The sequence below is a fragment of the Perca flavescens genome, chromosome 2, assembly GCF_004354835.1.
Source record: "Perca flavescens isolate YP-PL-M2 chromosome 2, PFLA_1.0, whole genome shotgun sequence".
Classification (NCBI taxonomy): Eukaryota; Metazoa; Chordata; class Actinopteri; order Perciformes; family Percidae; genus Perca; species Perca flavescens.
This window is the reverse complement of record NC_041332.1, coordinates 34808400-34831164: the sequence shown is the minus strand read 5'-3', so window position 1 is coordinate 34831164 and position 22765 is coordinate 34808400. Positions and strand designations below refer to the sequence as shown.

Sequence of the window (22765 nt, the reverse complement as noted above, 5' to 3'; positions counted from 1 at the left end):
TTCAAGGCTTTATTAATAATATTGTAAATAAATAATATTTCTCCAAAGTTGACAGGTAGGCTACGTAAATTAATTCATTTCACCTTTCTACATCAAACCAGTTTACAAGCACCGTTCTAGCCGATAGCTTGACATTTAAGAGGAAGGAACCCGACGCTGTGATTGGTCGAACTCTTCTTTAGTTGTTTTTTTTTTCCAGCATGCTCATGGCTGCTACGCTGTTTTAGCCTACAACCATCAAGACGGCTACTGCACGTCAACGAGTGAACTCAAAGTAGTCACCTGATTTTCACGTAGTTTAAAGTGACAAATGGTATCACCGTATTTTGATGTCAAAATGCATACCTACTACGCAAAAATGCGTACAGGTTGGCAGGTCTGTTGATGGTTAAAATTCTTATTGTCGGTTAAATGGTTAATCATTAACATCCCTACTTTTCTGGCGGCTGGGAAAATGGTAACATTTTGGTCAGGGGCACTTTAAGATTAACATACTTAGGACAGCTTGAAGATGATGTCAAAACATACCGCCAAACAAAGCACAGAAAAACTGAACCGCAGCAGACCTGGCGACATTTCCAAGTATTCAGAGGGAATTCACAAGCAGAAGAGTGACTAACTACAGAGTTGTATAAGAAACACTTCAGGTTCTATTCATAGGTTCAATCATTTTAATGGTTTGAATACAGGGCAAACTATGCCTTTTGTTCGTATAGGGACAAACAACTGAGTCAGGATGACTTACACATTTGGTCTTAGTTATAAACCAGAATATTACACAAAAGGGATACAAGCATAACTGTATGTCAGCAAGAGCTTCCTAAAACAAAATCCCCTGTAACATTTTACCATCTTTCAGTTCTACATGCATGCAGTCACTGTCAGACAACCCACAAAAGGCCACATTATCTGGAATGCTGCCACAGGGTTTCCCTGAAGCTGCTCAAGGAAGTTTCCTTTGAAAAAGACCCAATGCATTTTGAATAACAGATGCACACCACCCCTGATGTCAGATACAAACAAACCTGGCTTTGAGTGGGTGCTGCTGGCAGGGGTGTGACGTCATTTAGTGGCAATAATCATTACGAGCTCCCACCCACCACCTCAGGCAACCCTGGGCCTTGGGAACGTCATTACAGGGGTTGAGATTCAAACAGCATTAATAAAGAGAACTGTACCCTGCACACTAGCCCAGTTTTTTGGGGGCATTGTCCACCATGTACCATGTGATAATTCAAATCAGACTGACTGTGTCATGTTCGATGTTGCTCGCAAAGAGGATGTTTGGATGCTGTCCTTTGGACAATCTGGATCACAAGAACATTTGAGAGACTATAAGGTTTACAGATTAGTGAGCCAGCGCTGCCAAATGTCAGATAATATAACTTTCATTCATGAGACACCCGCTTCTGAAAATAATGGTCCGCAAAAAAGCCAAAGGCCTTGCTGGCATCTGTTTACATAACTTGAGGTGAATAGGTTATAGAGAATGAGGTATAAAGAGCAGCATATGGAAAGGAAAATTCCTCCTGGTTTTCATTTTAGAGAGCGAAGCTATAAACTCCAAACTAGGTCATTGACGAGGAGGGGGAATCAGGAGGAAAGTTACTGAGCAGGCAGCCTTCTAACTGGCTGAAAAAGTTGTTCCTTAAGATATCTTTATACATGAGAATTAGCAGGTTACAATTCAGACAGGCTATACTGGTTAACGGGGTCCCAATGATGAACAATAAGAAGGAAAAGGTCTCATCCTTTTTGTGATAGTGAAAACAAGATGAAAAAAAAGAGAAAAATAAACAAAAAATATTATTTCCTTTCATGACATTCCATTTACTTGTACTTGACTACTACAGCTTTGGCAGAAATGTCTGGGTAATCCGATCCTTACGACAAAACCATTGCAATGTATGTATTTTAGTGTTTTTTTACTTGTACACTTGTTCAGAGCATGCGTTAAATCCCTTAATCACGAACAATTGGAGCAGGACCTCACTTTGGTCCATTAGGCTTTTCAACAAGACCGGTTTTGCTATGACACATGAAGCTTTTTTGAACGGACGGAGCATTTGCATAGGGAGGCGCTTGTGTGAGCATAAGTAGGTGAAACCACTTCTGGGAAAAGATCCTGTAATGTATCCAGAGCCTCCATGGCTGGGCCAACCAGTTAAACAGATTTACACTGGAACGCTACAGAAACGCTGTGGACACAACCTCCAGTGTTTATATAGTATAGTAACGAATACTATTTAATTTGTAGAGTGCTTAAAGGGGTGATAGAATGATTATATAGGGTATTTCACACTGTTCCTTATGGTCTCCTAATGGGGTATGTAACATTGGTTGAGCTGAAAATGGCCTGGTTGATATTTTATTGGCCCTTATGCATCCCTGTGTTTTGGCCCTATTTGTACCAAGAGCTTTTCTTCCAAATATGGAATGCTCATGAATATTTAGATGAGATGCGTGCCGATTGGTTGAGCGAATTGCCATACGCACACATTAGAGACGCGACAGAATCTCATATTTGAGACTTTTTTATGCGAGAAATCAACTATATAAAGCTCAAATATGGGCCGTTTTACTAAAATTGATGGGTAATTGCAAATTTGGTAAGACGTGTCTGACGAGAAAGCGGCAGCCTGCTGGGCTCCATACCCAAGGCAAAGTCAACCTTTGTGGATACTGCACTACCGGGGCTCCGCGGCCGGCTGCCGGCATAACTTTAATATATTTACGGTTTGAATTTCGTCACACCACTTATATAACATCTACCCCAATGTCTTATAGAGCTAACCATTGTGTCCGATTTGATTTTAAGGCATTTTTATGAACTCCAAGCGTCTTATTAGGACGAGCAGCTAGCTAGCTATATGTCCCATTGAATACAATGGGAAAGGATTGCGGCTAGCTAGCTACACTTTCAGCATAACTATAGTATATTTACAGTTTGAATTTCGTCACGGCATGAATATAACAGGTTCCCCAAGGTCTTACAAAGCTTAGCTAACACTTGTCCGATTTCGGATTTCAATTGAAGGCATTTTTGTGAACGTCAGAGGTCTCGTTAGGAGGAGGCTAGCTAGCTAGCTCTCATTGATGGACTCCAGCTCACCGCGGGCTCTATCAATGAGACTCGCGGACAAGAGGCGTTTCTTTCCCCGATTGTTTAAATAACTCAACACACATCCATTATAAGATTAACTGGAACCTGTGGTAAGAGATTGCGGGCGTAACAAGCTCGTTGACCGTGCTCTCAGTCACTCACCGGCCAGGCGGTAGCAGGAAGAGGGGAGGGAGAACAGCGAGCTGCAGGCCCTGGAGCTCTGTCAAGACAGCAGCATTTGGTAGTCCAGTCACCCAGAAAAGGGTAAGTTTGCCCGGGTATTGAGCACCGGGCCGCCGGCCGAGCTCAATCGAGCTCACAGCAGGCCGGGGTCTGTGACGGAGGACAGGCAGGGCGGCGATGTAGCAACCCAGGCAGCACCGGCCGCTAAACTCCGACACACAGTCGGACAAAATTTGCAATTAGCCATCCATTTACGTAAAACAGCCCATATTTGAGCTTTACATAAAAAAAAGTTTCACAAGTGAATTTTGTTAGTGAATAGCAGAGATCTGCGTGACCTAGATTCAGAAGACTACCTGATCTCAGGTCAGTTGTGTAGCCTATGTAAATGTTGGGGCGTGACTGTTCTCTTAATACACCCAGGGGCGTGACAAAGGTACAGGTCCTGGGAGGTTGACGTCAACTTCCAGCTTTGTTGAGATTCGCCCATTTTCAGCGCCAGTTTCAAAATATGAGATTTTCATAGTAAAGGGGTGTCAATGGGATTTTGAGCTTGTAGGCTATGTCCTATTTACCCACCGAACTGTCGTTATTCAATTATGACAGGGTAAAATCGGTTTTGCATAAATCCCCCCCTTTAATATAGTATTTGCTGTATTTAAACAAATGTAAGGTTTGAGCTGCTGACGCATCCTAAGAGAGAGATGTAGGTCAGCGTGCTGGAAAAGGTTGGTCACTACCTAAAGAGAGGCGGGATGAAAAGTTTCTCCAACCCCATCAGGTCCCAATGCATTGGAGCTTAGGTGTATACTGAATGTGGGTTAGGAGAGAGAACAAGCTCCCTCATTGAACCAATTTAACAATAGAGCGTTTGGTCTCTGCATGCCATACCACCCACTTCTCTCCTACCAGTGATCTCACTGCTACAGTGTGCTTTGTAATGGCAGAACTGCCTGGAACTACAATATGCTAAATTGCAGCTTGACCTACTTTCACTTAAGTACGGTGCAGTAAAATGAATCAGATGTCCGTGATCTGCGTAACAATAGTACAGTTGAACGTTTGCCTTCAACAGAGCGACAGTAATAACCTAACATACCATCATTACTGAGATTAAACTACATTCTCGGTTATGTTTGCACTGAATAACGCATTCTATAAACAGAAACATAACTCTTGCAGCGCACATGAACAGATGCGCAATATTAGCTCACACATAAAATAGCACCCTCGTGAATTAGCCTACTGTTGCTAATGGTGGCGATGATATCGTCCATCGGCACGATAATATTGTCCATCGGCACAACCCTAGAAAGCAGTAGGGTGGCCATCTGTCAGGTATCAAAACATCATTACAGTAAGAACAGGAAATTATGAACTATATACATCTTTTTTTCTGGAGTAAGGCTTACGGTACGTGTCCATGAAGGTGTTTTTTCACGGAAGGGATCACCCCGCAACCCAGCACTGCACGGTAGTGGGCTTGCCGATAGCAGTTATCAGTTTCTCTTCACTGACCACTGACAAGCGAAGAAGACAGGCTACACCCTCCTACAACCGCGATGGCTGCACCTGATTGGACAAAGGCGTCACGTGGGGCTGTCTGTTTGCGGATTTCAAAACAGACCAACATGGCGGCTCGTTTGAAATATGATATCTTATTTTACGAAAATAGTTCACCGAAATGTGTTTCTGAAAACATTTCACGGGAGAAATAGGCTACGCAGTTGCTGAATCGGTCTTTTAAAACATTTTCGTCAGCTTTTGAGAGGCGGCGAACTGAGCTGCCTGCTCCTCATTTGCATTAGGGGTGGGGGGAAAAAATCGATACAGCATAGTATCGCGATATTTCTCGTGGCAATACTGTATCGATACACAGGCGCCAAGTATCGATCTTTTATTATTTAAATTGCACATCAGAATTTAACTTTTTGGTAGTATAATAATAAAATCAATTGCTTATTCAGTCCACCAGATGGCGCTGTTTGTTTTCTGGTGAGGTCAGCGGGGTGACTGTCAGCGTGCAGGAGGATGTAGATAAAATAAACATGGCATCGTCAGAGAAAGAAATCAGAAATGCACCATCTGCGTTTAAATCAAGTGTTTGGACTTTTTTCGGATTTTTTAACAAGGAGGGGACAACTGAGATGGACATGAGACATGGGATTTGCAAGGAGTGTCGTATGCAAATAAAATACTCAGGGAATACCACAAACATGAGGGCTCATCTCACGCCACCATCCAGAGTTAGCGTTAGCCGAGGACGGTAAAGCTAATGCTAAACCAGCTCCCCCGAAAAAACCAACCAACACTGGACACACTTAGCTTGACAAAGCTACCTCCCAATTCAGAGCGAGCTAAGAAAATAACTCAAGCCATCGCCTACTTCATGTGCAAAGACCTGCGTCCATACAACGTTGTGGAAAATGAAGGATTTTGTCACTTGCTAAAAACACCGGAACCAAGGTACGTGACTCCGTTGCGCCGTTTTTGTACTCATTTTAATTGTAAAAATACCTGTAGTAGCACAGCAGTGCATACCTGTTGGTATTACAGTCTAGTCCACCTTAATTAAAAATGCAAACAGTTCAGTTTGCCAGGTGTATACAACATTTATAACATATTCATTAAAGTGCTGGTTAGTTAGTCAGCTTGACAGTCACATTTTACAGCAATAAAATTCATGTGAGATGAACAAACAGATGTTGACAAAGTTTTCCTTTGGGGACATAATAATGAAGTTGGAAAAAAGGTAATAAATTGCAATATATTGCAGAATATCGCAATATGTTTAAAATCGCAATAATATCGTATCGTGACCTAAGTATCGAGATAATATCGTATCGTGGTACCTCTGGTGATTCCCACCCCTAATTTGCATAGAGTAGCCTGAATTGAACTGTATGCAAATAAGGAGCGGGCGACTGGACACCGTGCTTCTTTAAAGTCCCCGCGACGTAACCAGAATGCATTGCACAGCTGCTCCCATAGAAATTAATGAGAAGTGGTAGGGCTGGGCACCGAACGTCGATACTTAAATGTTTTTTACTTTGTTGTTTGTTGCTATATTAATGTTCTGAATGTTGAGTACAGAACCCTTTACGAGGCTTCTTAAAGAAGTATTTAATAATACAAATCTGAGAACGGATATTGTTGTGGTGTGTTGTTACCTTTAGGGCTATACTTTCTTAAATAAGGAAATTTGTTTGGTTGTGCTGTTCAGTAATTTGGAGAAAACCAAGATATAAAAGAATTGTAATAAGATTGTGGATTACTATCCTGCCTATTTGTTTTATTTATTTTAAATCAGATATGATCTTTTAGCCTATCGCCCACCCCTATTATTATTATTATTATTATTATTATTATTATTATTATTATTATAACATCTAATTTACTATAAATTAAAAAAATGTATTAACTGTGGTGAACCTTTTATTTAATGGTTTCTGTAAATGCTGCTGGTGAACATGGAGAAAACTGAGGGGAGAGGGGGGGGGGGACAGGATTACTGGAGATTTCTGATCACTTTAAAGATTAATGGACAGCTCTATTTGTGAGTACGGGGTGTATGAGAGATGCAAACAAAGCTGAAGGGAAAAGAAACAAGTATATAATAGGAAAGGATAATAAAAGCTGTGGGGGTTTGTCGCCTACTATTCAGTCAAAAGATCTGCCTGCAAACTGCAAAGTAGTCCTGTCTCACAAAAGTTAGTGTTACCTTCCATTTGTGGGAAAACACTCTTTTTGGATAAACTTTGAATTGTTGAATTGTACTTAAAGAAAGGCAAACCTAGCATTGCTAAACATTTTACAAACGCAAGTTGAAAACAAGAGGAAATCAGCCCTAACATAAAACCACACATTATCAGAAAAACAACATGGCGGCAAGCATACACGTACATGCAAAGACTGTCAGAGTATACTACACATCCATACTATTAACGTCACACAGCTGCCGCATAGATCTGAGTCACTATCCATTGCCACACTGTAGCACGGTTGCAGTGTAAAATACGCTACAGGGTCATTGTGTAAGAGTATGAGCGAACACATTCATCAGTGTCTGGCAGAGCAAAGCAGACTGGGGGAGGGGGGCTGCTGGGGCAGCATCTCGACCTTGCAGCAGGAAAAGAGAGTGAATGAGTGTCGTGGTGATCAGTGAATGAAATCAGCGGCAGAATGTTTCTCACAGGCTCCGAGAGTCACGTGGTGGGGGTACAGTCATTTATTAATGCTGTTTGAAGCAGCACGCTCGACGATAAGCTGCTCTCCCCGAAGCAGGCCATAACTCTTCATTGTTTTTGGCAAAGAGCATCTAGCCGAGTAAGCTCTGGCAGATTCATTCACAAAGGGTGGACAGAAATTCTCTGAATGAGGACAGGTGCAATGCTGGGAAATGCTAACGGAAAAAAAGCATACATAAAGAGTAAATCAGCAACTAATTCACTGAAGCAGGAATACTAAGATTCCTTCCTGATATTAAATCTCCCTTGAGGAGCTACGTCTGAATAACAGCATGAATGAAGCGTAATCAAGATTCATTCTATTTCTCCATGCTCTTTTTTTCCGCAATGGACCACATTTCCATGACAAAAAAAAATAAAAGATTGCGTGAATAAAACAACCCAATTTCTCCGTTCAGGCCAGGCTGACATGAAGGTGAATCTTTGCCTGTTGACGTGCACGCCTCTTGACATGAGACCATTACGGTGGTATAAGCGACAGACAAGCCAGCAGCTCACAGATGGATTAAAACAACAGAATTTGGCATGCAAAAGACTTAATCAGAGCTGGCCGCATGTGGGTCAGGACACGGTGGAACAGGAAGTCACCCTGGCAGGGCAGCTCTGCACTTAGCCAAGCTAGACAGAGAAAAGGGGGACAGCAGCATGAGCCAAGTTTAGAAACACTGGCTCTGAAGTAAGCAAGCACAAAACAATGTGGTGGCATCAGATACTTGATAAAATGTCCTCGGGATGACCCACATCAAGACAGTTATAGGAGGCACAGGGAGCTTAAAGTATTTCGTGGTGCAAAAGAAGACAAATTTATCACATTAGGATTTAAGTGCATCAGCGAAAAGTATCTCTACTCAACAAAATCCAACCTGGTACATTAGCTCTGTTGTTTTGAAACAGCTGGGTTTTGGTGCTGTTATCTAATCAAACAGCAGGACGCTTGTGCTTCCTTGAATAAAATGTTCTTATTTCCGTTTTGCATGATGGTGGGCTCAGATGGTCTTTTAAACGTTTCCTTTCATGAACCAGAACAAAATCCTATCAGATTAAACAATTTAGATCAATATCATCTTTTTTTGTAATGTCTTAAGTAATTTTTTAGAGCCCAAATAGATTTTTTTGTCGTGTGGTTACATAAATGTAATTTATTGTGCCGTTTGCTGCTAGACTGCACTGAGTGTGGCAAGCGGGAGAGCAAACTGTTTTTTTGTAAGCCGTGAAAAAGCTGTTTTTGAGAGGGTAACGCCAACAAATAAGGATTGAAGCAGAATATTTCATAAAATAAAAAACGTGATTTTTGGAAATGATTACGTCTATATCTTTTCAATACATTTTGGACAACGCTATGTTGTTGTTGGAAATGCAAGCAACTTGTACACCGTGACGGAGCAGTTTGTGAAACCCTGGATTATAGGAAACAATCATGTTCAGTAATACACAGATTAAAAAGGAGCCGTTGGTAACAACTTGTTCTAGAGCACACAACAGGTTTCAGTCGGTCTGAGAAGGAGGTGTGTCCAGCGCACCCATACACCATTTGCTTTCACCTTGGAGTTAAAGTAGTGTGAGTGGGCCCAGCAGAAAAGGAAACACTGAAATTCAGAGAATCTGAAGTTGTACAGTTGTTGCCCAGAGGACACGGTGTTGGCAGGCGGAGCTCAGCCTGATGAGGGCCTAACAGTCCGTGTCACTCTGCCTCTCCATTTTCATTCGATTTTCTTGTGCCATTTCTGTTAGGGATATGTATTCCTTCTTTCCTGTATCTCAATTCCTTAGGGTTTGAGTTCTCTAGTTAATAAACCTGCTTTTGAGTTTTTCCAACATTACAAGGCTTTGCCAACCAATGACACAAGATTGCGATTTAAAGACTCTTTTGCCATGAAGATGTTTAGCATCTAAAGTATATGTATTTGTTTGTGTTGCTGCCACTAATAAAGAGAATTTAGTCACAAAGATGGAAACGTCCCCTGCCATTGACGGTATTCAGAAGGTATTACGCGGGCACATCCTGTTCTTTCCCACGTAGAAACTCTACTAGGACAGGGGCAGACCCAAAGCGCTTTGTCCTTGTGGATTAGCCACAGGCCAATACGTTTCCATGGAGCACGTAAGGCTGCAATAGGCTTTGACTCATGTAATACCCTCGCTGCAGCATGCTGATCTGGGAGTTGAGGGGACTTAAGATATAGTTACTGTCTTTTAGGCACTGAGTTAGCAGTTACCATTCCAGGGTCAGACAGTTGTTTATTCATCTTGTGGCTACTGAAGTCATTTCTCATCCGTGGATGCGTTCCAGAGGCAACTGTCCCCTCGGGCCTGAAACAACAGCGAGAGGGGTATTGTGTTGTGCTTTTGACATTCCTATGTGACTCCCACGAGGACAGACTAGAGACTCGGAGACTGGACTGCTGCGATAATAGTGACAACAGCATCGACTACATTTCCTGTTATTGAGATGCAGCAGCACACTCAAGGGACCACTGTGGCTGAGAGTGCATGTGTTGTTTTGTTCGTTTGTTTGTTTTATTTAAACAATCTGCTGCTGTACCTCCTTACTTTAGTGATACTACAAACCCCTCCAAAAAAAAAAACTTGTGGAGCAGTATAAAGGCTATCGAGGTCAATGCTAATACAGAGGGGTTTGGGTGCTTTTCGGCAGCTCAAACAAACATAGTCAGCTGTTAGTCAACAACAGTCTCATCCTTCTAAAATCTGCGCCTGAGTTAACTTTATATCCAAAGGAAGTTCAAAGTGTCCTATTAGGGCATACTGAAGGTGCTGTGGTGTGCGTTTCACTCGGGCGCTATTCTAATCTAGTCAGTACTTTCAGGAGCTGGCCTCTTAAGTGACATGCGATCCTCAACGTCAGGCGTTTCTGCAATAAATCACTCAGTGAAACGTTACAGCAGAATCTTTAATTAAGTACCACGTCTAGTCCTGTCAAGTCTATTAGTACAGCCCTTAAACACAAGCCAAAATCAAATGAAGTAAAGCAACACCACCCGATGATGTAAGGGTGCTAATGGTTGGTATCCTGTTTAACCTGTTGCTTTATTATGTGTGCATGATAAAAAATTCAACGTGATTTCCATTAAAGTCAATGCTTAGTCAAATGGACTAAGAGAAAGTATATCATAAAATGTCGCAGTTAAAAACACAAAATTACTAACGCTAGTGTCAACTCTGCCAAAAAGTCGTCAGCACTGGGAAAACTGAGAACGCCATGTTCCGAGCAAGCTAGCGTAAACACTGCAGAACAAAAACAGCTGAAGGGCATCTGAGATCTGGGCATGACTTAAGGTGTCGACACACCAAGGAGATGGTGTGCGTCCGTCGCCCTAGTTTTTGCGGTGCGTCGAACCTCGTCCGCTTCCGTTCGGCCGATTCAACGCGTTGAATTCAGTGTCAGAGACGACAGTGAGAGGAATCTTTCCGATTGGCTATTCAGCTTAAGCGAATAAGTACACGAGAAGAAAAACAAAAGTAAGGAAAGCAAGCATCGACTGAAGTCAAGAAGGCACACACAGAAGGCTCTGATTTCATATGATCAAGCCAATACACATAGGGCTGTCAAAACTGGCCAAAAATGATGTTCGAATGTTCCTTCTAAAAAACAGAGGTTTGAACTATTTGAATATCTATTTTTGCACATTATGTCCATAAGAGTGCAAAGTTAGGTATGTATTTCACCATTAACGTGTCTTTTAAAAGATCTACATACCTAGACATTACAAAATAAAATATTATACCGTAAAACTTAAAGACCGTAGACTCCTTATTTCTCTCTCATTTTCTGTAGCATGAAAGCATGCTGGGTGGAAATAGCAAGCAAGCTAACTAGCCAGCGGCTGCAGCGGGCTGCTTGGTCTCTCCGCCTTCTCCGAGACTTCTTCGGCGAGAGAACGGATGACAGCACGGGAGATGGACAATCTGGTTAGCCATCCCGGCGTCCGCTGAGTGAAGCAGCGTTCACATATCCGGTTTCCCTTTTCTGAAGGAGGAATAGATTACCGCTGCCTGCTGGCATACAGAGAGTTATTTCCTCTCACGCAGAATGCACGTGCTAGTTGGCCATCGGCTGAAGTCTTTGCGGTGTGTTCAAGTGCTACTTTTTGGCCAAGACACAGGGGACGTCAGGACACGTGAGGCGGCACGGGCAGACGCAAGGCGCCACGAGGAGACGCGAGGCGACACGAGGAAACGCGAGGCGACACGAGGAGACACCAGAGTCGGCCTTCATCGCCACTAGTGCTTGGTCCTCTGCCTGGTGTGTCAGGACCTTTATGCAACAGTACACTCAGCGGTGTTAGCCAGAGGTTGGTCACATACTTAGATAACACCTGTCAGTGAGCCGAGGGGCTCTTCAATGCCAAGTTAGGAGAGGCTGAATGCATTGAACGGCTTTAACAGAGGAATGTAGAGCCTTGGTTTGCACCCTCAGAAGAGTAAATGGGTATTTATAAAAACTGACAGTATCGAAACAACAGAGGCAAGTGGAGAGAGAACACCAAATTCCTCAAAGCAAAATGTCAACTATAAAAGGGAGAAGCCATTACTGGCATATATTTCAGAATCATCTGACAGAGGAACTGGAGGGCAGAATAACGAGGTTGAAAAATAAGCTATCCCCCACTATAATAATGTGCATATTATTTTGGAACTAGTCAACATAATGCCTTGGCCTGTCTGCATGTACACATTATACACACTGAAAAGTGAAAGTTGTCTTCTTGACATAAATAAGCTGATTCTTGTTAACGCAGTAGATAAACAGTACACTGTGTCAATGCTCCCTGATGGTTTTTCACAAATGCTGGACTTTTAAATGTTATTTTTCTACCATGCTGCAATGGCGACAGACCTGGCTATAGGGGAAGTGACAGAGGAGAGATTTCACTGGGTGAAGAAAAAAAAAAAGAACCAGCAAGTGTTGTGACGCACCATTAAGTCTGCTTTGCAGTGTCTGCAAAAATACTCACTGCAGAGAAAAGTCACGAGAAGGCAAAGAACCCAAATGCACCAGACTATTATATCATACAAAAACAAAAATTCAGTATCCAACTTTTAACATCCACCTTATCTGTTGCTGCCCTAGTTTGAAAAAAACACCTAGGGCTACTCCCTTTTTTTTTGTTGCTTTTTGCAAAAGTAAGCTTATCCCATGTACAAAAACCCCATGAAGTGGGTCATCTCCAGCTTACAAATCGTTTAATGGTGCGTTCTTTTTGTCCACCGAAGTCGATTTACGAGTTACGAACGGGAAGTTGCAAAAAGAACGCCACCGAGGTCGTATATACAACTCGTCTGAACTCAGAGGACCCAGAGTTCACTTTCAAAGATGGCTACGTCGTGCATCACACGTAGTAAACATTGTGGTTTTCTACAATTTTAAGCACTTTTGTCTTTGTTGTAACCAAATGAAGAAGTGGTACACATAGCACTGTATACTGCTACCTATAGGCATGTCGCTACAGTCTTATTAGGAGTTAAATACCGCCTGATTAGTTATTTTGTAGCTTGCGCAGCTGAAATTGGCTAGAGACGCTCGGTTGCTATATGACAACAACGGCTTAAGCCGAGTCTTGAGCAGAAAGCAGAGCAGTAGCCGAACGTTAACGTTAATCAAAACGTAATTTTCATGTATCAAACTGTGAAATATATGTGTGTAATATGTCAATAACTGGGTGAATAGAATCCTAAATGTTACTAAAAATGTTACAAAAATCCATCTTTTCTCCGACTCGTAGTATTGTGTGACAAAAAGAACGCAACAACCCGCGGTTATTCGTTTTCCGACATGGATGTGACGTCACACTCGTGCTACTAGTCGCGATTACAAGACAAAAAGAACGCACCATAAGTCTGCTTTGCTATTATTACTATTCCCCCCTTTGGCTGCATGCTTAGACCCAGGTGGAGGTACCAGCCCTCTATTTATAGCCATCCATTTGCCCAGAGCTCATTCCAGCTTGTGCTAATGAGATTTAGGCTACATCCACACTATTACATTTCCATTTCTTAAAAGCATTTTGAAAAAAGAAAAAAAAAAGATTTTTGTTCACACAAGCATTTTAAGTTTACCTAACTGATGTGACTGACTGACGTGCGTTATCGTTTCCAAAGGTCTCGGTTTCTGCCCATCCACACAATGCAACCCCGGTGTTTTCAAACTTAAACAGGGTCAGCTGTGTTACCAACTGTCTCCCTTTGAGAGGCTCTAAAACGCCAGAGTAGTGTGAACATGAGACCTGGCAAAAGATATGCTTTTTTTTTTTTTTTTAAATAAAACGGCTTAAGTGTGGATGTAGCATGAGTCTCCGTGCATCCTTGCTCTTGCTGGTGTAGAAAGCCGAGAAAACAGCACTTGTCTGTCTGAAACCTGGCGTGTAAAAAATACATGGCAGGCTGTTGAAAGGAAGTAATTCCCAACTAACCTCCTGGTGTACAGAGGTCATTTAAATGACTGAAGCAGGAATAGCCATATATTGCTGAAATTATCAGCACAGCAATAAAGTGTCTTTGACTAGTTTGCCTGTTTGGCTGAAATCGGCAGTTGTGTAATCGGGCCAAGACTCTGCAGGCGTGCCCTAACACCACATTACTGACAAACAGCAGCTGAGGTCAAAACATTGCTGAGTATACATCCACTGTGAGATTATAGTTCACGGTGTAGTGCACTATAGCTCATCATCCTTTTCTTTTACACGGTACTTAAAAAGAAGTTAGAGCTCATTTAAACGATACAGAGAGACATGGTGTAAAACATATGTAGAAAATCTATTCTCTTATTGGCTTCTAGTCCCAGTGTTGTCATAGACTACAGTAAGTTAGTGTTTTCCATTTGCTGGAGCCTTTAGCCGGTGAAATTCCAAAAGTTAAGGATGGAAAGCATAGATGGCACTAGTAACGCTGCCGAGAAAGCCACTTAAAAAAATAGCAAAAAGGAAAGAGAGGGACATGCAAATCTACAGTCTTTTTGCACTCAACATAGGAACTCGTGCTTGAAAGTCAATGACAACTCGCAGCAAGGCGGACACTAAAAGTCTTGCAAGGCACTGAATTTTTTACACAGAATCTGAGCTGGAACCACTGCTTGACATAAGAGCACAGCGGTGTTGCACATTTAGATGCGGAGTGTGCGGATGTACAGCACAATGGTTCCACACCTCTGCGAACAACCTACGTGAACAACCAACATATCTTAAACCATGAGATGGCAGGAAGCACGATGGAGTACATGGTTTCAGTAGCTCATGTGACATAAAGAAAATGTGTGTGTGTGTGTGTGCCGTGTGGGGATAACACCTTTATTTACACGGTTATCATTCTAGCTAGTTAGTCACTGGCCTGTTTTAGTAGGTTATCTGCCGTTAGTGTGTTCACACTTGCAAGCAACTCAAAAAGCTGTAAGTCGGTTTATTTAATCATATATATCTTAGCTGTAATGGTTTTAATATTCCTACTAGGAACATGTCTGTAAGCTTATGTTGTCATTGCTTATCAGAAGCCACTCTCACAGCGGTGTTGCTGCACGTCATGCACATCACTAACACAACATTGACAGTGCAGATAGCCAACACCTAACTCAAACTAGCTGTTGACATTAGAATGGCGATGTAGGAACATGAAGTAAAATGTGTGCACTAGAGCTGAAAAATGTATCTGTATTTTAAGGAAATCCCAATATGGACTAGTGCAATACCCAAATCGCAGAAGGCGCAATATTTGTTAAAAGTACAAGGTGAAATGTCAAGTATTCAGGTTCTGCAGAAATGTCCTGGCCTACAAATCTTTGTTTGGTACAGACCCTCACATGCTACCCTGGAAATCCAGAGTTCTCGCGAGAGCACAATTGTAATTTGCTCAGCGAGTCACTCCGGCATTCAATAATGATGCTCATTAACTATGCCCTTGTAGCCAAGCTGCACCAATCACATCGGTGTATCTGATATAGGCGGGCCAGAGGCGAGCTAAATAGATGACAACAGCGCTGCGACATCGAAGTCATTACTAAACATTGCAAGATGGCTACCGATGAACACCAGTTGTTTGAAACGGCTTTGGCAGCTACAATGAACGAGTTAGACTTGGCTTTTTATCTAAAAGAGGAACAGAAGACGGCGCTTCAATCCTTCCTTTGCAAGAAGGACATTTTTGCTGTTTTGCCGACTGGATACGGCAAGAGTTTAATCTACCAATTAGCTCCTTTGGTAGCTAAGAGTTTAATCTAGCAGTTAGCTCCTCTGGTAGCTAAGAGTTTAATCTAGCAGTTAGCTCCTCTGGTAGCTAAGAGTTTAATCTAGCAGTTAGCTCCTCTGGTAGCTAAGCGTATGGGGCCTGGGTGGCTCACCTGGTAGAGTGCCCGCCCATATATAGAGGACTGCTCCTCGACACAGCGGCTGCGAGTTCGACTCCGACCTGCAGCACATGTCTCACTTCCCCCTTTAATTTCTTTAGCTGTCCTATAAAAAAATAAAGGCCTAAAATTCCCCCCAAAAAATTATCATAAAATAAAAAATAAATTTTTTCCAAATTGTACAGTCCTAGTGTGCACTGCTAGCCTAGAAATCTATACGCACCCTAGCGGCAACAAATGTAATTTGCAGCCAGGGTAGTCTAGCAACTCTCCGTTGGCTTGCGAGCTGGAAAAAACTAACTCTGACCGGGCCAATCACATCGTGTATTAGAGTCAGTTGGCGGGCTTATGGCTGCTGCTTCTGCTGGCAAACAGTGGTCTTTGGAATCGGCTTTGGCCGCGACTCTGGAAGACTTGGAGTTAAGCTTTTCTTTGAGAAAAGAACAAAGAATGGCACTGAAGTCATTCTTAAAAAGGAAGATGGGTTTAATCTATCAACTAGCTTTGCTACCTTCTTCGTTGCTCCGCTTGGTTGTAGCGCTATCCTATTGCGTGCAGTGGAAATTTGACAGAAAACCGTTTAAACGCCCCTCGGCTTGAGCCCTGCCAATGGTGAGCTCCCAGACCCACATCAAGATGTTGGGTCTGGAGCTTGTCAGGCTAGTGCACTGCAGTTTGTCATCAGGAACTGTATTTTCAATCTGTGAGCCAATCACATGCAAGGTGTGCAATTCAATCCCTACCTTCTGATGGTGACCTCTTAAGCGCCCACACGCCAGCATTACATAACTCTGCATCTATGGCATGCAATATTCATGTGGACAGAGTGTTGACTGCGAATACAGGTAGAAACAGACACTTACCGCCATCACTAGCTCAAAGGGATGCTTGTACACCCGTACGGGTGACTGGTACTTCTGCACCATGGTGGGGATTGCAGTAACACCAACAACCTGAACAGAAATAAGAATAAATCAATCAGAAAATAAAGGAAACGCTTTGATCAAAGGCATTTGTGAAAGAAAAAAAATCTAAAATGTAAGCTGACGGAGTACCAAAACACAGAATTATAGCCACATCTTGCCCTACAACAGGAGACTCAGCATGTAATTAGGTAAAGGTGTGTTTTGGCTCACTGCTTGAATGATGCCAGGTGCTTGTGTGTGTGTGTGTGTGTGTGTGTGTGTGTGTGTGTGTGTGTGTGTGTGTGTGTGTGATGGCAAGCAGCCCTAAGAACTAGAAAATCATGTACAGTGATGGGCTGCAGAAGGGAACTCTCCTGAGCCGTGACCGAGGATGTCAGTGATCAATGGACGCAGCATGTCCCGCTCATTTATCAAACAGAGACTGTAGCACTGCAATGGCTTTTCACCGCAAACTACTGGGAAAATAACTAAAGCTAAGTCCATCTACTGTCTCTGCAGAAGCTCAGGTCACAGCTGCACACAACAAAAACAGTCTACCTGATGATTAAAAAAAAAAAAAAAAAAAGACTATCTTTATAATGTTAACAGCACATTCCACATGCTGAAGCAGAGGCTAGAGAACAGGATGACATGGGGAGGGAACAAAATGAATCTCTCTCTCACTTGAGCATTAGTTGTTAAAAGACAGATGCACATATGTATTAATTACAACTTAAAACAAAATGTAGTGCTTACTTCCAGGCAATTTAAAAGAGGTGCCAAGTGTGGCTTGAACTTCAAGCTCTGTGTTTGTTCAGCATGCTGATACATGTCTGTAACTCCTGCAATGCAGTGATGGGAACATGACTGCAAGTAGGGGTGTGAGCTAAAGTCCCAGCACTACTTACAGAGGGATATGATCAGGGCAGGCAGACTAATAATAACCGGGCTAGGGCAAACAGAATACAAACCACAGTATTGCTCTATGTCTAACCGTTGCTACTGCAATACATAGTTACCGTCATGCTTCAGGATCTGTCAGCAACTTAAAAGACACGTCAAAAACAAGACAATTACTCAAGTATGGGTTAGTTAAGAGATTTCAGGTGACACACTGTCAAATAGTAATCGGCTGTAAAGGTAACGTTAAACAGTTTTAAACCGAACCACGCCTGCGAAACAAACTGTTTTAAATCTCCACATGTAGCTAGCTAACGTTAATGTATCTTGCTATAAAAAATGTATAGCAGGTATTGTTATTTTAACCACCTTAATAGTGGATAACAACATTTTGCCACGCCGACTTGTTAACGTTAGCTTAACATTCAGACAACAACACAACAGTGCTGCTGGCTTAACTGACTAACGTTAATGTTAACCCGCAAGCTCGCGCTAATTTATACAAAATGCTGTCAACTTCACATTAAAATGTTTTAACTGGTGCTTACCGGGGATTCAAATAACAACAGAAATATGATCTGGTTAGTCGGTGTATCTTCTGAAAGGACTATTCGAGCCAACTCTTGCGAGTCCCCTCCTCGGCTCTTCACTTCGCCGGGTCCGGTGGTAAGGTGAAGCTAACGATAGTTAGCTAGCTTTATTGTGCTAGCTTTCCATATAACGTGGGACAAGTCCTCTTCACAGCCCGACACTGACAGGCATAGGATAGTAAGACCGATAGACTAGCTAGCTAGCTAGCTAAATATCCTAAACAACCCGGGTTAAATCACGCCTAAATGGAGAAACTGTCGGCACAGAAGGACAGTATCCCTCTCACTCACTGTCCTCCTCTCTCTGTATGTGATGCCGTCGCTCCTCCCCTTTCTTTCAAGCTCAGTTTTTTTTCCACCTCTCGGGGCTGCCTTCTTAAAAATCCGCTGCCTGCCCACATCAGTTCCAGTGAAGGACAGTTCAAGAGGACAGTCTTCTCTGCCGTCACTATGACTACAGTCCGTAGGGTAACACCAAGCATCTTTCAGAATCTTAATTCAAAAAAGGATTTATTGGCAAGTAAGTAACACACAAGGAATTTGCCTTGGTGGATGGTGCATACATTCATATTAAAAGGAAAAAAAGAAACAATAACATAAAAACACAAATATGTAATGTACACTAATTGTTTTAAATTATACTAAATTATATATTTTATAGTGTTAAATACATAATTTAATCATCTAAATGTAAACTGTATACACATTCATGTCCACCTACCTCAGATAGCCTATATAAGCAACCTGATATAATTGTTAATAATAATTATTTATTTATTCAAGCACCATTTGCACTTTAGCATTGCCCTATTGTTTTACTGTTTACAATCCTCATTGAGCTGTCTGTTTACATGTGCATATGTAGGCTACATGTATGAATATGTGTGTGTGTATGTGTATATATAGCCTACACTTTTTTTTATATATATATACAAATTTATATCTGTACATAGTATTAAAAAGTTTATGTCTACCTTGTTTGGCACTGTTGTCCTTGTTTTTAGCCATATGTCTTTTCTGTGTATGTACTGTTACAGCAACAAAAAGCTGGAGTCAAGTTCCTTGTATGTGTTCACGCTTGGCCATTAAATCTGATTCTGATTCTATGAGCAGAGCAGTTACTCAGTCCAAAATCCTAAAATTATAGTTTTATTTCAGAGAATTTGCCATGAATGATGCTACCATTTTGAAACCAGATCAGCAGCGGGCACCAGATTTGTATATGTTTCCAGAGCAGTGTTGTGTGTCTGATCACAGATGCATGCATAGCCACATCTTTAATGCCATTAGGGGGGATTATGTTGCATTATGTTGAGACTGACTAAAAAGGATAGGGGAGACTGGGGGCAACTATAGCACTCTGATTTATTGCATCACATTTAATATTATAGTCTTGTCCTTGAAATGATGAAATGATATAAATTGTATTTTTAATTAGTGCACATATATGTTGCTTATATCAAAAGATGACTAGTATATTTCGAGTCTGTGAATTATGAAGGAACATGTAAAAAATGGTACAATGGCCGCCAGTCTCCCCTACATATAGCCCATGGTTTGAGCATGGACAGAAGGTGGGGGATATTAAATCAAACTGCATATTAAAGAGCCACTCCAGCTCTTATGAATTGCACTTTCATAAAGTTTGCAACCAATGGCATCTTTTGTTAGATCCTCCCTGCCTTACAAATGCCCTCATCTATCTTATAAACTCCACACTTGCGGTTTGTAAGATTTCTGTTGAAGTATTAGCGAAGTGATGTGAACATGTGTAAAATTGGTGTCAAGTTTGATTCATTACAGATAAGATCATGAAAAGCAATAGGTGACACCAAAGACAGTGCTCTCTTTCTTTTAGCTATTCAGAATAATAGAAGGTGGTTTGTCTTTCCTGGGATAGTCTTTGGTTTCATCGAAACCAAGGCCGCCCAGTTAGCAACCTGCGAGCCAAGTTTAGCCCATGCTCCCTGGCATTTGATAGCCTGGAAATCCTGGCAATGAGTCGTGACAATGGCCCAACCTGAAGGGTGGCACCAAGCATGCATTTGAAAATCTTAACACATTTTACTCCAAATGGAGCTCTCTCTCCCACGAACAACACTTTTCCTCAACTGCCTGAAATGCCTCGCCCACATTCCGGTTTGAAATTCCTCATTCTCAATTACTGATGTCACTTTAGGAAGTACAGATTTGCATGCATACACTTGTTTTACAGTGTGTTTCTCAGATATGTCTGGACTTACATGGCACATCATATTCTGTTTAGTTCTCAGAATGAAACAGACTTACATCCTCATTATGTAAGAGGTTTAGCAGCGATGGCGGTGCATGATAGCATTAATGCGATTGTGGTTCAAAGGGCAGGCTATAGTTGAGTTTGTACAGCTGACACCAAGGTCTGCCACCACACCAAACACTAAAGAACAACAGCAGTTAAATGTCACATTAAAATGTTATTGTACGGCTACATCATTTCTGGCTGGAGAATGTGTTTGTGGAGGATGTGATCCATTGAGAATCCATTATAATAAAGTAATACACCATTCATACCCTTACAATGAAACAGGATGTGCCAGTAAATATCACAGCTTTGGCTGTACTGGCTTGAATTAAGGTCATTGCAAAAAGCCATCACGTGGTGTGGTGTTCAGTGGTTCAGCGAGGTTGAATTCCTCCATTAGAAAGCCAAAACTTTACAGGAAGTTACTAAGTTACTCTGACATCGCAGTTTCATATTCACCTTCCTTGTTTCGCTCTTCAACAGTCCAATAAAGGCAAACAAATAATAATATATATATAATAATATATAATAATCGTTATATATGAGATTAGGTTAGAATCAACTGTATTGTCATTGTGCAGACTCTAACTAGAAGTGCAAAAAAAGCAGAAAAGTGCAATGTGATATACAAAGTATAGACAGGTGGTGCATAGACAGGACAAGAAATATAGTGTAGACAGTAGTATACAGTTGGTTAACAAAAGGTGGATTAGAGTAATATAAATTAAATATAAATGTGTGCAGTGTATTAGCATCAAGTGAAGCATGTGTGAACTTTTTTCTGGAAGTCTTGTCCTCAGTGTGCTTGTGTGTTTGAAAAAGTTCACGGCCTATGGAGAAGGTTTTTAAAAGACTATTTAGAAATACAGATGGATATTCCTTTACAAGAATCATTAAGAGAACATAAAATGTATGCAGATTCCAGTATATTTTGTTAAATAGCTGTGCCGATTTTGATCAAAGGATGTGTTGCCACAAAAACAACACAACACAAAATACTGTATGTTTGTATGGAAAAAGAAACAATACTGTATTACTTGAGATTTACCAAGGATATGCAGTGCCCTCTGCTGGGCGTTGGTTGCAGTTACATTAAATTGCCATTCAGGAGGCATAAAAGGTTACAGACTTAAGGGCGTTTTATGCTTCTGGAGAGGCTCCACGCAGGGCTTTCTCTGCCGTAGCCTACGTAAGTGGCCTGAAGTTTATACTTGTGCGCTGGTGTGTGCATCGAGCCGGCATGTGTGTGTGTGTGTGTTGGTAGTGGGTGATGGAGCCAGGGTGAAGTGGGAGTAACGGTGATTAGCTTCGGAGCGAGTAGCTTCGGAGCAAGTAGCGACTCTAGAATCATAGTGAGATAACCAAAGTGTCTCCCCTGTTCTTTCTGACCACGGTGGGAGATCTGGAGCAGGAGAAGTTAACCCTCTCCTTGATTTCATGTTGTTTATGGAGAAGGAGAACCAGGAAATGAGTCAGGGGGGGGGGATGCCCCTATGGTAGATAAAAGTGATAATTCACTGTGCCCTTAAATGGAGAAAACGTGATGCAGTGCCCTAGGCTGGCCTTAAAATTGAGAATACGTGATGCAGTGCCATATAGGCTGCCCTACAGAAAACGTTCTGCACACTGGTGCCCCACCACATGCAGCTGGGGCCTTTTTTATTTGATCTTTTTCGCCCCTGCCCTTCAGACAGCCTGGCTCCGCCACTGCCTCACTGTGTTAGCATTGTTTTTGTGAGTTTGTTGGCCTCACGGAGCCTGGCATGGCTGTAAACTGTTTGGTATTAAATGAATTATGCTTTACAATTACAATCAGAAAAGATGAAAGGAAGACGGATAAAGTTAAATCCTTAAGATCCTGGATATGAAAGAGCATCAAACCTTTCATTAATAAGACTACACAGCACATCTGCCGATTGTTTTCCTGATCAGTACATTCATCGTTTTGTCTATAAAATGTCAGAATACACAGAAAATGCTGTCAGCTGAAGGTGGCCTCTTAAAAATAGCTTGGTTTGCCTGAACAACGGTCAAAACATTCAAAGCTTTTCAGTATGCCATCATGTCTCCCAAAGAAAAGCATCAAATTCTCAAATGTATTAATATAGTTTCATTACCATTATCAATACCAAAACACAGCCACCAGAGGGCCTCAATGAAACAAGACCAAATGCAACTTCCAGTAGCTTCATACTACGGGTTATTT

The 22765-nt window shown here is 41.8% G+C and overlaps 1 protein-coding gene across 2 annotated transcripts in view; it reads right to left on the bottom strand.

Annotated features, from left to right (window-relative positions):
* The window catches only part of si:dkey-237i9.1 (SEC14-like protein 1), a 42602-nt gene extending 23899 nt beyond the window's left edge, over positions 1–18703 (bottom strand). For both annotated transcript variants that reach the window (XM_028595236.1, XM_028595247.1), the window contains exons 1-2: positions 18237–18703; positions 16747–16836 (exon numbers count right to left, since the gene is read on the bottom strand). In XM_028595236.1, coding sequence (XP_028451037.1) covers positions 16747–16809 — 63 coding nt within the window. In that variant the 5' untranslated portion in view covers positions 16810–16836; positions 18237–18703. The remainder of the gene's footprint in view (positions 1–16746; positions 16837–18236) is intronic.
* Between the last annotated feature and the right edge of the window lie 4062 nt (positions 18704–22765).